Source organism: Cyclopterus lumpus, chromosome 7 (genome assembly GCF_009769545.1).
Source record: "Cyclopterus lumpus isolate fCycLum1 chromosome 7, fCycLum1.pri, whole genome shotgun sequence".
Taxonomy (NCBI): domain Eukaryota; kingdom Metazoa; phylum Chordata; class Actinopteri; order Perciformes; family Cyclopteridae; genus Cyclopterus; species Cyclopterus lumpus.
In genome coordinates this window covers 14,709,522-14,724,897 of record NC_046972.1, presented here as the reverse complement: position 1 = coordinate 14,724,897, position 15,376 = coordinate 14,709,522, and the positions used below count along the sequence as shown (strand labels likewise).

The 15,376-nt window shown below is 41.7% G+C and overlaps 1 protein-coding gene across 1 annotated transcript in view; it reads left to right on the top strand.

Moving 5' to 3' along the window:
• Nucleotides 1–15,376, top strand: part of LOC117733700 (ERC protein 2-like) — a 132,718-nt gene that overhangs the window by 91,010 nt on the left and 26,332 nt on the right. The window contains exons 15-17 of the mRNA XM_034537523.1: nt 1,242–1,389; nt 5,913–6,074; nt 9,905–9,970. Coding sequence (XP_034393414.1) covers nt 1,242–1,389; nt 5,913–6,074; nt 9,905–9,931 — 337 coding nt within the window. The 3' untranslated portion in view covers nt 9,932–9,970. The remainder of the gene's footprint in view (nt 1–1,241; nt 1,390–5,912; nt 6,075–9,904; nt 9,971–15,376) is intronic.

Genomic DNA, 15,376 nt, shown 5'->3' with positions numbered 1-15,376 from the left:
AGTACAGCATGTTTATTTTCGCAATTGAGTTATTTCTGCAGGGACTTAAATCATGGAATAAAAACACTCCAAATGCAGGTCAATTTTGAGTTAAGTGTATTTTGAATCCATACCTCCTCCTCTTCCTCTACCCATCACCTCACACAAACCCAAACATTATACTGTACCATGCTGGTTTACCATGCTCCTAATTTCAAATGTAATTTAGCAGTCTGACGTTCGGACACTTTATGTTGATCCAACTTGAAATATCTTCAGTGTCTACACACTAGATTGTCAGTTTGAGACATCTGCAATTGATATGTGAACAAAGGCTGAATGTAGAGATGATGAACCATACATTCATTGACTTACAGTCTACTGTAAACATAAATATGTGTTCTCTTTTTGTTTTTTAAAATCATATTTTTACAGAATTCCTTGGGTCAATGGCCATAATACAGGAGGGGGTTATATCTGGCTATCTTTGATAATATGTTTGTGGTTGTGTGTGTTTTTACAAAAGTGGAACGTGCATGTGGATTTACAACATCCTGCTTGATGACGACAATAGTCATCACCTAACAGCTCCAAAGACTCAGACTTCTCTGGATGGGTCACGCAAGGAATTCTCTTGAGTCCTGTGGGTTTACATTTGTACGTGTGTTTGTGTGTGTGTGTGTGTGGGAGTGAGTATGATGAAGCTCGGTGGTATATTTTCCCTGCACCTGTGCACAGTCGTTTGTTGCCACCCCCGTCTGTACACACACACACACACACACACACACACACACACACACACACACACACACACACACACACACACACACACACACACACACAGTGTTGTAACCAGCAGTGACGGGGGAAAGATGTCATATGCCCCTTAGCCTACTCTATTAGACTCCATTACACTTTTACATGTCCATGAGTCACACTGAGGTACCACTAATACAGCACTTAGCAGACCACTTCAAAGATGTCTGCTTTTATTCTGTGGAATCTCTGTCGGAGTTTAAGGAGCTCTGGAATGAGTGAGTTTGCTCTGACATCTGTAATACGTCCAAGGACCCACAGCTGCATATGCTGTGTATCTGTGTCTCTGTGCTGTCTCCCTGTCTATTTTCTAACAACAGAACATATTTTTACGTTCAAATTTCTTTTAATTAATTAATATCTTTTAATTTCATATTTGTCCATTCACAATAACGTTCCTTCTTTCCTGTTGCTTCTTTCCACATTTGCCACTCTCACCCCCTCAGGCAGCAGGCTTTGCTGGCAGCCATCAGTGAGAAGGATGCTAACATCGCCCTGCTGGAGTTATCCTCCTCCACAAGGAAAAAATCCCAGGAAGAAGTGATGGCCCTGAAGAGAGAGAAAGACAAACTCATGCACCAGCTCAAACAGCAGGTACATCCACCACACGTGACCACCAAGCTATTTATATGTGCATATAAAGGATGAATTAAAGTTGCAGCATTCTTGGTCTAAGAGGTTGACTGGCCTGCACATGAAACAAATGGAGCCTGGCGTTGCGGTCACCGTTTAGGACATGCGAATCAAAGCAGCACTACAAATTCAAACCTGCTGCCGACGATGAAACTTTGCCTGCACTAAAACAGCCTCATGGGCAGACTTTTGAACTTTAAAACTAGGAACAGATAGAGGTTAATAATCCGTGGTAGTTAACAGAGTAGACTCCCCCCCCCCCCCCCCCCCCTAAGTCTCAAACCACATTTACTGCGTTCAGTCATCATAAGCCAAGCCAGTAAAGCAAAAGATGTGATTCCAAATCCAGGCACATAAACACCCTTTTCTTAACAATGATCTGTCTCACATCATCTGGTCAAACAGGCATAATTCCCAGAATACACACCCACACACATCCTCACGCACATACACCTATTTCCCATATTGTCCTCGCTCTCAATATAACCTAAGGCAGATGAAGGTATGTCTGTCATTAAGATCTGGTCAGACCACATCAGTGACTGAGCTAACGTGAATGCTAACAATAATGAGCCAACAGCAGGGAGTACGGTCTCCTGAGTCACAGGGGCTTCTGGGAAAAAATGGTGCACTTAAAAGTCAACAGATGCAGTGGCTGGGTGTGCATTTTTAGTGCGGACTTATATGTTTGTTCGTGTCTCGTAAACAGTTTCTAGGGGGTGCAATTCCATTTGAGGAATTTCAAGGAAAGCTTATTATCTATTTATCGCCATTGGATGCGTCATGTTTTCCCCTTTGGGTAACAAGCAGTTAAAGTCCACCTGATGATGTGATGAGCTCTTATTGCAGCGACGGGCATGGAGCAGAGGAGAGGGGAAAAAAAGAAAGGTTGGGATGAGAAAAGAGAGGGGTGAGCAGCCCATACACTTTATTTGTGTCCTCTTTCTCATACATGCAGGCCTTATTTTTTTTAGAAAGTCTTCTAGTAATGCTACTGCTAAGTTCAAATGTGTACCAGGCAGTGCTATAAACTAGCTAACACAGGGGCCCTGAAAGTGTGAGACTTTGTCAACTATTTCATGTTATGGAGGTATATACCTATAAGGAGTCAGAATGAGCTCTCTGGAGGTTATATTGTTCAACATGACACATACGGGCTCTCTGTCTTCTGACCCATTGACACACATATCAGGGTAGTTTGCCTTCCTTAGGTCCACAACAGCCAATGGCGGAAGGAAACTAATCAGGAAATGCCAAAGAATTATGTGACTCCGAGTCTCATAAGAGAAAGCTGATATGTAGACAGCAGATAGATTTACAGATAGCAGTGCCCTGACTGACCTCCCCACATCCCTCTTTTGGAAGATCTGTGTGTGTGTGTGTGTGTGTGTGTGTGTGTGTGTGTGTGTGTGTGTGTTTGTGTGTGTCTGTGTGCATAAAGCCTGCGGTCTAAGACAAACTTTTCTTTCTCAGACAGTTTGCTTCCCTTTGAGGCATAGGCCTTCTTCAGCACATACACACACACACACACACACAGATCTTCCAATGTATGTACACACATACATAAAGAAAAAGCCACACACACACTTGAAGAGTGTAGTGTCTAGACTTCACGAGGAGAGAGTCAGAACCCATGTGGGAATTCTTTGATTGGTCCCATCCTAGTGATGGATGGCAAAACGCCACTAGTGCTTTGAAGCTGAGAAAAGATGGATTTGGAATATCCATCCACCCTAAGAGGTGTTCCATTTTTCTGTAACTCTTTTTCCTCTCTCACTCTCTCTCTCTGCCTCTCTTTATTGGTTGCACAAGAGTATCCATCCCATCCTCTCGCTCAGATTTTGTGTTTTCAGAGGCGACTGACGTCTGCCTGCTTGGTCTCTGTGTTACACGCATAGAAACACACACAGATACTTGATTAAAGGAGTATTTTACAAGTGCTGCTTGGTCTCTGTGTTACACGCACAGAAACACATACACAGATATTTGATTAAAGGAGTATTTATAAGTGTTGTGAAAATTGTGCAGCCTTTACCCAACTGTGTGTTTAAGGCCTTTCTTGTCAGCCCCCTGTGTCCATGTGTGTTAAAACAGCTCAGCTCTAATCAGGACAGGCATGTGATATACAGAGGGCTTGCATTGAGGTTTGGGATGCAGCTGTGAGCACAGCAGGGGGATCATCACTGCCATGTTTACGCCAGCAGCTGCACTTTGATAACATGCAGAGACCACTCGCTGCACACACATAGTACAGACCAAATCTGTTATAGTTAGAGATGTCAATGAAAAACTCTCCTCTCCCAGCAGTGGCACCTGTGTCTATTCTAGGCTGCCTGATCTACAAGCAGGCCTGGAGGCCATTACTGAGCTGTTTACTCTGCAAAGCTCCTAATTAACACTAATTAAAACACACATCCCAGCACACTGACATTTTATATGCGCTCGCCTTCTTCGCACAGGCATACAGGAATATGTTTGTAAGAAGAGAGAGAGAGAGAGAGACGTGTGTGTGTGTGTGTGTGTGTGTAGGTGTGTAGGTATGTGTGTGTGTGTGTGTCTGTTTGAATAAACTGGATGGCCACATGTGGGCTATCCTGACCACACACAGTGTGATTCTTCCAGAAGCAATTCATCACATCATTCAATTGTGTTTTTGTCTCAGGTCATTAAATGTTAACTACATGTGCACACACACTCAAACACACGAGCGTGCGCGCACACACACACACACATGCACACCCCTACACACACACACACACTCAAACACACAAGCGTGCACACACACACGCACACACACAGACACACACACACACACACACACACACACACACACACGCACATCCCTACACACACACACACACACTCAAACACACGAGCATGCACACACACACACACACACACACACACTCACACACACACACACACACACACACACACACACAATCACATACTCACACACTCACACATATATGCAAACACATTCCAGGACATTTGGCAGCTCATCCTACCAAATATGGTTGTAATTAGAGGAACAGGAACAAGTAATATGGTTCTTATTAGATTAGCTGCAAAGACTAAACACACATTAGCCTTTTTGACCCTCAGCTACTAATTCGTTTTGAAAATATTTCTCTATCAGAGTTAAACAGCATCAGTAAGCATTGGGTAAAGGTCTGTATGGAAGCACCTACAGCGTCTACTGTGTTGCAGTACAGTAGTTACATCAGCTGCACGGTATATGATAGTAATTGTCCTCACCATAATGACAGGTGTCTGCTCTGTAACTGTTGCATTGAGGCCAGCTCCACCCAGTCACACCTGCTAGTGTCGACACCTGAGGTGACAGAGGGCCGGCCGTACACCTCAACCTAGCCTTTAACTGATCTAACCACTGTTCTGGTGTCTATCTTGTCTGAGCCCTCCTTCATCCCTCCCTCTTCATCTTTACCTCTGTCTCTCTCTTTCCCTCTCACCATGTTATCGGTGTTCTCGCCTTATCTAACCAGCTCTTCTCCAATTTAAGCTAATTGCTAACCTCTTTAATACTCGCCACATCCTCTCCTGTGATCCTGACTGGCTCGTTTCCTCAGTCATTAGGCCTCAGGGCCTTATCTCAGCAGCGATGTCTCCAGGCCCCTCACTGCTGTAACACCATCTCCCTCCTTCCTTCCCAGCTGACTCAGGCTTCTTGTCTCTTGTCTCTTCTTTCCATGGCTGTCTCCCATTTAACTGCAACATTTTGGATGAGAGCTGTTTGCATGTCTTTCCTTTGAATCATCTTCATCCAAAAACACAATCTCACCTCCCGCTCTGCTGTCATCTCCAACCTCAAGGGAAGTTTTTGCAGTGAACAGAATAAAGCTGAGCCTGTCAATACATCTTCACCCACTCGATCTCTGTCTATCTTCCAGACAGTTGGCCTCAATAGAGTTGAGCTGATTGTTAACGTTAGTCATCCCGTGCTGTTATCTCTCTCCAAAGATGACAGCCTCTTCCACAAATAGACACAGATGCACACACAAAGAAAAGACACATAGTATTGCTTACCCATTTACAGGCATGCAGAAAAATCCATATTTGAGAGTCATTTTAATCAATGACATCTAAAATGATGTTGCTTCACCCGGGCCAGAATGCCTGTGGCCTAAGGCTCCATAAAACACTCACTAACTGTTCTGACTAAGATTCGTCTAATCCAATTAAATGATAATCTAATAACAGATGACATTTGACAGACTTACAATACTTTCATCAGGCACTCCGACTCACTCAATTTATGACCTGTCAAATGTTGTTAGCAGCACTGTTTTTATCCTCTTTGATGGCTTTCAACATGATTTTACCCCATCCAAGAATCCGTCAGACCCCGGGAACATTTTTAAGGAACAAACAAGCAGTGGTGGAGAAATAAATATAAGGCCTTTGTGTACGCGTGTTATAATTCTGCGTTGTAAATTTTCTTGTTTATCTCCTTTTTTTGGCAGACTCAGAGCAGAATGAAGCTGATAGCGGATAACTACGAGGAAGAGCACATTCACCCTCAACATCATCCTCACCATTCTCACCACATGCATCCAGTAAACATGCATCACCGAAGCCTGCCAAGAGGGCCCCCCCATGCCAACCACCGACCCCCTTTGGACCAGGTCAATATGAATGTGGACGCATACACAGACACACACCCACACACACCAGTTTGAACTTGTTTACACAAGTGGACAAGGTGTGGACTCTCATCTTCATGCTTTTTTAAGTTAGTGCAATTTCATATTTGTCATCTCAACCACGGAGTCTGCAGCATAAAATGTCGCTTCTCTCTTCTCGTCTGTCTGTTCTCTCTTAACCCCATTACTTCCTGCCAAGTCAGTTATTCATATCATTTAGATAAGAGGCCTGGAGGGAAAAACTGCCAAATGAGAGTTTTTGATCGATGGGATTTGTGTGCGAGATTAGTTTATACATCCTTCATCTCTTATATGAGCTCCTTCTCTGTCTGAGTATCAAATTCAGACTACCCTGAGGACAAACTTAGCGTGTCTGTTTGAAGAAAGCTGAAAAGAACTGTTGTTGTCGTCAGCACAACTTGTTTGAGTGTTTCTTTGAGCGTGCATGCATCCAAGTGTTCATACTGGAGGCGTGTGTGCATGCCTGTACGTGTGTGTGTTTAGATGCACATGGAGGTGCACACCTGAGTCTTTGTTGATACAATGTACCCAGATCAAATCACGAACAGGGTAGGCAATCTTCAAAGAAAGACAGATGATTTCAGTGTCTTTCCATTAGCTAATAACAGCTTTCAGTTACTTGAATGCAATACAAACGCATCACAGCTCTATTGTTGTCAAGATGTTGTCATTGGGGGGATTCCAAACTAGGAAGATGAAGTGTGTGTGTGTACTGTATATATGTGATGTTTGGTTTTTTAATAGGAATACCTGGGGATTTCCACTTCAGTTCTATCTGATATGCACTATTATACATTTCTAGACTTTATGAATGTTTCTGAAACTGCTGCCCAAACTGGAGTAAAACATGCCCTCGGATCCCCCCCCACACACACACACGTCTAAAAGCACACACTCATATACATGCATCACCCCACACATACCGTGGCAATATGTACAGAGGGAACATTTCATCCTTTTCAATTACAGAATTAATCTAATTTTGAAGCATTTTGTGGCATATGCTTGGTAGTAGTAGTGGGCAAGTGAATGACATTAAACATATTTTAACACTTGAAACCACATTTTAATCCTACAAGGACCACTTAAAAATTTTAGCGGTGTAGTCATTAGGTTATATTATGTTTTGCCTTGCAACAATTATATTATCAAGCTACCAAGTTCCTGCTTTGTTCTATTGTATTGCAGAATACTTTTCAACCAGGTTAGGCTCCATATTATATAGTTGGCTGCAGGGGGTCACTTTTTAGTATCACACATTACTATCCTTCACTTTGCACTTGTAAATATCTTTCCTTCAATATGGCTACCCGACACTATATTACTACAACAGTGTTTATAGTGTTTTCCATATAAAACAGTAGCGCTCTGCAAGTGATATGTTAACTTTTCAAGTTGGACTGAAAAGCAGAGAAAAGAAAGTATTATTGGGGTTGCTGGGAAATCTTGTTAAGAATGCAGGGAGTAACAAAACAGCTCATGAATCTGGACCGATTGGCTGAATTATTCTTTCTATTCAAGTTTACTTTGTATGTATATAAAATGGAACTGTAATGGCTCATACTTTGTATGCAAAATTTGGGGGAACAATTTATGTCAAATGTCTTTTAAAAGGGGACAGCAATAGAAGTAAATAAAGCATAAGTTGCAGAGTAAAAAAATAGTCTATATTTAGTCTAGTCTGCTGAAACATTGCAGAGTAACCAAATGTCAAAATCAAAGACATATATCAAGATGTCATCATCACCTTCTGTCCAAAGTCTACAGCTGATTATTATTTAGCTACGTTGTTTCTCTATCGCTCTCCCTCCCTCCAAACACATACGCTTCAGAAACATCAGACCCTTTTGACAAGAGGTCAGCCAATAACCTCATGGCTTTTCCTCATATCTGATCCTTGACTTCATGGGGAAGTGTGTGTGTGTGAGTTTGTGTTTGTGTGTGTGTGCACTGCTGGGAGAGGTCAGGTCACACAGTCTAGATGTCACAAAAGAGACAAACACAGGACTCCTTTAATCTCCCTTTTACAAATGTGACTAATTACTGTGACTAAACACTAATGTGTTTTTCTCAAACACTGCCATTTATCGCTCTCATTATTTCTTCTTCCCTCCTTTCTCCACTTTTTTACTATGCTTTTGCAACTATTTTTTTTACATTTGCTTTATGTTCTTAAGCAGTTTTTATTTAATATAATATTTATTAAGTATTTTCTTCACACTCTGATTTGTTTCTGTCCATGCCTACTTGTCTCTTTCAGTGTTTTCTTCAGTCCTTTCTCCCACCATCTTTCCAAATTCAAATGTCCAAATGTGGCCAGTGGTTCAGTTCATTGCCTAGTCCAGAAACACCACTCGAAGGATGATTGATGATGATAATGATAATGATGATGATGATGATGATGATAATGATGAGGGTCTGCACACTCACCCTGCAGACCACAATGTTATTCCAGCTAGTTCCCTGAATAACATAACAGTGACCACACATAGGCTACATTTTGTATTTTTTTTGTTGCAATTTCCCAAACACAGACATGTAGACAGTGCACAAATACCCAGCTGGCACTATTAAGAATAATGAGCACAAATGCATGCTCTTGAATAGTGAACACAAAAACACTCCAAACCACATGTCATTCAACGCTCATTGCTACAACTAATGAGTCCATCCCAATCATCTAACTATACTCCCTGTCCTCTACTTAATCTGTGATGGACTTTCTCTGAGGACAGGTGAAATCTAATCAGAGGAGACAAGCACAGGAAGTGGATTTAGCCTCTTGAGATGCACCCTCTGTGTCTCAGCATGGAGTGTGTGCAGTTTGACGGGCATGTTGTGTTCACAATGTTCTCATTTAGCCATGCTAGCACAACTGCCAGATACTTGGCAGCAGCCTCGGAAGGAAATAAAAAACAGCAAGTGTTTATCAGAGATAGAATTATACAACCTTTTCTTTTGGGTTGTTGCTCTTTTTTTTCAAAGCTGTAACATGCTGCCTGCATCATGTTTATGAGAAGCAGCATATGGTATTTGGCCTGTTTGTGTGTATGTGTGTGTGTGTGTTTAACCTGGCAGAATGAGTGGTTATAAGCTTGGCTCTGTTTACAGGGCCTGTCACAGCCATTAACTGCATGTTAGCATTTAGCATCTAGCATGTTCCATTGAAAGGCCGTTACATCGATAGCTTAGCTGCTTAGGTGTCGCCTACTGAGTTTACCGAGCTTGTCACAACCACTCATTCCATCCGAAGCCGCTGTGGACTGCAGCCAAGGCCCTTGTGTTTTGCTCTTGTGTAGCATAGACTCAACTTTGCCGTAGCCTAGTTAAGCATTATTCAGGCAAGAGCTTGGCTATACTGAGCTGCCAGCTCATGCTAACCATTGTAATGTTAGTGTCTGAGTGAATTAGCCTTCCTGTTAGCAGGGCTCTTGTCTGCACAGTTTCAGCCCCAAGGAAACCCCTTCTGTGTTTAGTTATGTGGTTCCTAACGATCACACTGAGGAAAGCATTTTATGATATCATACACCACTTTTCTGGATGAGGACCATGAACAGGAGTGTTTTGATAACAATTCCCAGGGGGTTAGGTGGACCATACAATTAGTCGAATAGAGTCTACATGTATAGACATAACCACTGGGCCAGAGTTTGTGGCTTGGTTGGTCCAAAATGAAGCCATTTTCTGCCACATACATGCCATTTTTTGAGACTTTGAACATAAAGTACTTATGGTTTATGGATTAATAATGATGAAGATGATGATGCATGTTTTCCATGTTTCTATCATAGGACGATGAAGAGGGAATATGGGCATGATGACCATCTTCATGGAAACCCTGCATCCATTTGTTCACAGTGAGTTTATATTGTACAACTATTGTTCAATGTTTCTACAAATGTTAGAGTTAATGCACTCTTTGCCAGGGTATAGTACTGTATAGCAGCTCCAGATATTTTAACGATCCTCTACACAATAGGCTTCTTCAGTGGGCTTGAGTAACCATTAGCCGGGAACATCGATGGCACCACAATAACCACAGCATTACCCAAGTCTGACAGAAGAGAGTGTAATAGAAACCGGCTCCTTTTCCCGTTGCTTATGAATTCCAGTCAACTAAAGCCTCAGTTGATTCAGAGGTTTATGGCTGTCTTTCTATGAAGTGCTCATATGCTGGTTGTGCCGCATGCTGTGCGTGCACTCTGTGGCTATAGGTAACTGTGTGGTATTAGACCAATACAAACCCAGCAGCCTAAAGTGAGCATACCAGGGCCTATAGGTGATAAAAACGACATAATGAGAAAAACCAGAGATGGACGGGTCTCTCTCTCCCCACCATTTTTTCAGTCATAGTTTTACCGCGCTACCCCACCCTGTTGGTACCAGTGTGTGGAGTAATTAATACAATACAACACAGAGCGGTCATGAAACCTTTTTTAGTGATGCGAGCTGAAAAAACATAAAATGAAGAATGCAGAGTCATAAAGGATAATTCCTGCTTTGGGTTTTTTATATCGAAGCCCCCCATAGACTCAGGATGCCTTTGAACGAAGACTTGCCGAAAGAGGTCTGTGCAGGGAGGCTGATGGTGTACATGGAGCCAATAGATGTGTGTGTAAGACAAATAGAGACATGTAAATGTGCATGAGCGATAAAGAGAAGGACAGAGGCAGAGTGATTATGTATTTGTGTAGGAACGAGAGAGAGAGAAAACCAGACAGCATTGTATACTCATAGTTTCCAGTGCATCTCATTCTTTTCCCCCAGTAATCCACAGGTGGACCATCACAAGAAGACTCTGTCTCTAACCTCAACGTCTTAGTACTTGTGTACTTTGCCCTAGTGCTGCTTTTGGGATTAAGAGTCCTATAGCAAATGGTTTGTGTTTCTGCAGTGCAAAGCTTTAGTGTGTTTAGCTATTCTGTTTGTGTGTGCATTTGAGTGTGTGTGTGTGTGTGTGTGTGTGAGAGAGAGTGTGGACGCAAAAGAGCATTGCTGAGCTATACAGTGCCGAAGCAGCCCACATAGCCTCTAATCCAGTCCATGTGTGCTGAGAATGCAGCAGTGTCAGGATTCACCGTAATGAAACAGACCACACTGCCCCCTTTCTCCCTTTCTCCCTCTCTTTCCATCTCTCCATCTCTTTTCCTTCACTCCTGTTCTTTCCACCTCTCGCTAGTTTTTCGTTTGCTCTAACGTATATTACTTCAAGGTAAACCTAGAGCTGGATCTGTGACGAGCCTACTGCTTCTGTATCTCCAATCAAATATTGTTATGGTGTGTGTCTGCACGTGTGTGTGTGTGTGTGTGCGTGTGTGCATGTATGTGCGTATTAGTGCTTCTTATCCCGATCTAATAGAATAAGCCAGGCACATTAGCCTTTAGCACAGAATGGTGTTGTGGCTAGCGCTATCAGTGCTGCTCATCTATCCACTGCTGTTATTCTGGCAGTGCACAATGTGAGCACAGCTAACGTGTATTAGCCATTCTCAATGGGAGAACAGATGGGAGCCATTTAGCGGTGTGTAGCTACAGCGCAATAAGGCCAGACCTAATCCTCATATCCTGTCCCTGAGTGAGCCCTCTCTAATATGAGCAAACAGAGATGACAGCACCGATAGACAAATAGGGGGATTTGTGTGTATGTGTGTATAGTGGTGTCTTTGCAGACATGCATGCTTTGATTGGTGTTCCTTATGGATAACCTTGACTCCCAGTGCTCAGCTACATTTTTAATTTCACACAAAGTGCTGAGTTTGAGTTGGCAAGTTGAAGCTCTGAGCTTCCAGGTGTGGATTTGTATTGGTTAGCCATGTTTCTTCTCTCTAAAAGGACACTGGTGCTGTGATTGGCTCATTGTGGTTGTGTATGTCCTGCTGTTGATTACAGAGGTTTTGTTTACCCTCTTGGCCTCCCAGACCCCCCTCTAATGAAAAAAGAATGTCCTGCTGGACAGAGAGCACAAGAGAAGGGGGTTGGAGGAAAAAGTAAAGGAGAACATGAGGCCAAAAGAGTGAAGCAAAGTGGGGGGGAGGAGGTTTTCTGGAAACATTATGCTTTTATCCCACCGTGAAGTTATTTGTACTGAATGAAGCAAAAAGTAGTTGAGAGGCTTTCCAAGTGGGGACAGAAATATATTTGTGTGTGTGTGCAAGCAAGAAGGAGTGAGGCCTTGTTCAGGTTAACACAAGTCAAGAAGATGGCTTTCATTTGCCCATGCTGCGTTTGCACTAAATACAGTGTTACATCACATTGTGGCTGAAGAAAGTCTAGAAAAAGGAGTCTAAGTTCAGTCGGAGACTGAAATTGGGGAGCAGATTGTCAATCCAATTTACTATTTAAAAATTCAATTTAGGGTTGTATAAGGTACTCATCTATAGTTAGTGTATTTCCTACAGTAGCTGCAGCTACAAAATGTAACCATACAACCATAAAAAAAGCCTAAAAGAAGCCATCCTTGAAAATGAGTATCAGTTCAAGTGTATATTTTCACCACCAGACAGCCCTGAAACTGGAGCCGTTGTCTAATGTGTGACTTTAAAACACCAAGGTCACTCAATAACACAAACAAAACCAAAAACTCAGTTTTTGTCAAAGGAGTCGGTAGGCTTTGAAGTGAGCATTGATATTGGCATCTGTTACCTGTCGGAAAGGACAGTCTGACAGCAAGATAAAGTGGTCAAGTTATTGTAAATAATTTATTATAAATAAGTATTTCAAGTTGCTGCTGCACTATAACAGATTTAATATCATGCAGTGAGTTATTCATCTGCCATTTCCTGTATTTCTCAATGCTAGTGGTATTGTAGTGTTACTACAGTGTTTTCTGTCTGATGCCCCTTAAAAGAGCCCACTGATATTTTGTTTTGCTTTTAAAACATGATTATTATTTTATGATACATTTCGAAACATAAGCTTCTGCAACAAATGAAACGAAAACAAAAATCTCTTGTGCAGATGTATTTTTTGGAGTGTTCTTGTAATTTACACCTGAATTGTTTTCCAAAAGGCTCTTTATATTTATTAGTATTCTTCATTTTCATAAGTCAGTATGAAACAGAACAATGGCATTTCAAACTGGAAATTGAACTGAATAATAAATATATATTTGTATTTTTTTACTGTGTGTGTGAAAGTGATAGTAATGGAGAAATAATTTGGTGAGGTGTATTTGAGGTGGCTGTAAAACATCACGGGCAGCATATCTGACTTTATCCATAGTCTAGACAAATTGTTGACGGTGAGGATGGTATTTCTTGTTGCTTTAGATTAATAAAATGTTTACGCACTCTCCTTGTTACTGAAGTTACTGAAGTGATGTTGATGTTGTCAGATTACTGTATGGATTGTTGCCTTGCATGGCCTTTGGTTTCTCGTTGGTAGACTAGTAGTAAAGGTCAGTAACACCGGGCAGGATATGGTGATCCTACGGTGGGTGCTTTAAGAATATTTATATTACTGTTCTTTGTGTTCTCTTATCTTCAGGTTGTTAATACAACCTACAAATCACCTTCACAGTGGATATAATTGATGTTGGGGAAAAACAGTAAAGACAGTATTGAGTGTGGGAAATGACTTCACATCCCATTGTCTACAATTTTATAATTGCGATGATGGCAGTTCACAACTCAGACATGTCTGTCTTTTAATATCCCCTTGTTCACATTCCTCTAAACAGTAAATAAAATGTCATAACATTTAATTCAAGGTTGTCATTGAAAGAAAAGTCTGCCAGCAACATCTTAAATGGTCGAGCCGGCCTTACCACTTCTTTGTGCCAGGATGAGTCTCCAGCGTAAAAACTATCATCCTACACATTAATTACTATAAGGTGACGGCACATATTTTTACAAGGTGCCTAAAGGAATATCTTCCCCATGTAATCAACACTTGTGGGGTGACTATGTGTCAGTGGTTAGCATGCCTGTCTTTCAATCAAGAGGTTGGCAGTTCAATCCCCGCCCTAGTCGATGTGTCCTTGAGCAAGACACTTAACCCTGCATTGCTCCCCGTAGCTGTGTCTACGGTGTATAATGTAAAGTGTCTTTGAGTATGTTGAAAAGCACTATATAAATTAAATGGATTATTATTATTATTAACACTTAGTAAGTCTTAATTAATGAATATGTGTTCACTCTGGATATTCTTGACATTCAGAAGTAATTACAAGACAATGGTTTAGTCTACATCTGAATCTGCACGTCTGTGCACGTGCACATACATACTTGTGTGTGCATTTGGATGATGTTTGGGTAAGTATCTCCTCACACATGTGTTAAGCCGTGCTGTGCAGTATGTCTTTGGTGACCAGTGAACCACAGCTCACAGGTCAGTAGAGGCGTTTGACCGAGGCCATCCCTCAGCTAGCTGTCAGCATCATCAGTCTGTGAGGTCAAAGGTTGTTCCACCAGGTTGAACATGAGTGGAGAGAAGTCGATAACTCAGCAACACCTGAGCAACAACATCTGACTGCGCTGTGTGTTGTATCTATTTCAGTCCATCCTGAATTAACACCTGAATGATTTTCCAAAAGGCCCTTTTCTTGTCAGGGTGTTACGTGCTGTCGGTCTTTATGCATACGCAGCACAGAGCCAAGACTAAAGGAGCGGTTGTTGAAAACTAACAAAATATTTAAAGTGCTCACATTTTACTCATTGGTACAATAGTTGACACATGTTTAGAAAACCCATTTTCCCTGAAGCATGGCAGGCATTTTCCATTCTGCAGCAAATTAAAAAACCCTGTTTGTGAAAAGGGAGCTGTGTTTTTTGGTGAGAGATAGAAGACAGTTGCTCGTCTTTTTTTGTTGCTTAGCAAAAATCGTTAACTGTATGCTACCTAATACTAACAGAACAGTTTAAATTGATGAAAAAAACTTTCCCAAAATCTAATGTACTGCACCAATTTGTCTCCAGGCCTGTTGTTTTCTGCTCGGATCACGATAACCACGCTTGGTAATGTCATATAGCTCTGGGTATCCAGAAGAATTCACCATAATGAGAAAAAATGTGAATGACGTCTTCCACTCTGAGTTAAATTCATTTAAACCTGAGATGTCTTGTAAAAACGTGGGACGCACATGGAAAAATGGTGCTCTGGTGCTCTGCAACACAAAAGCAACGCTTCACTCTCATTGAAAAACTATTTACAAAAAAATGCCTCAAGCTGCTAAAACGCATTCTATGTGACCAGGATCTTAATCGTCTTGAATAATTGTGATACTGTGGCATCATGATTCATTTGAAAATGAAATATTGCTTATT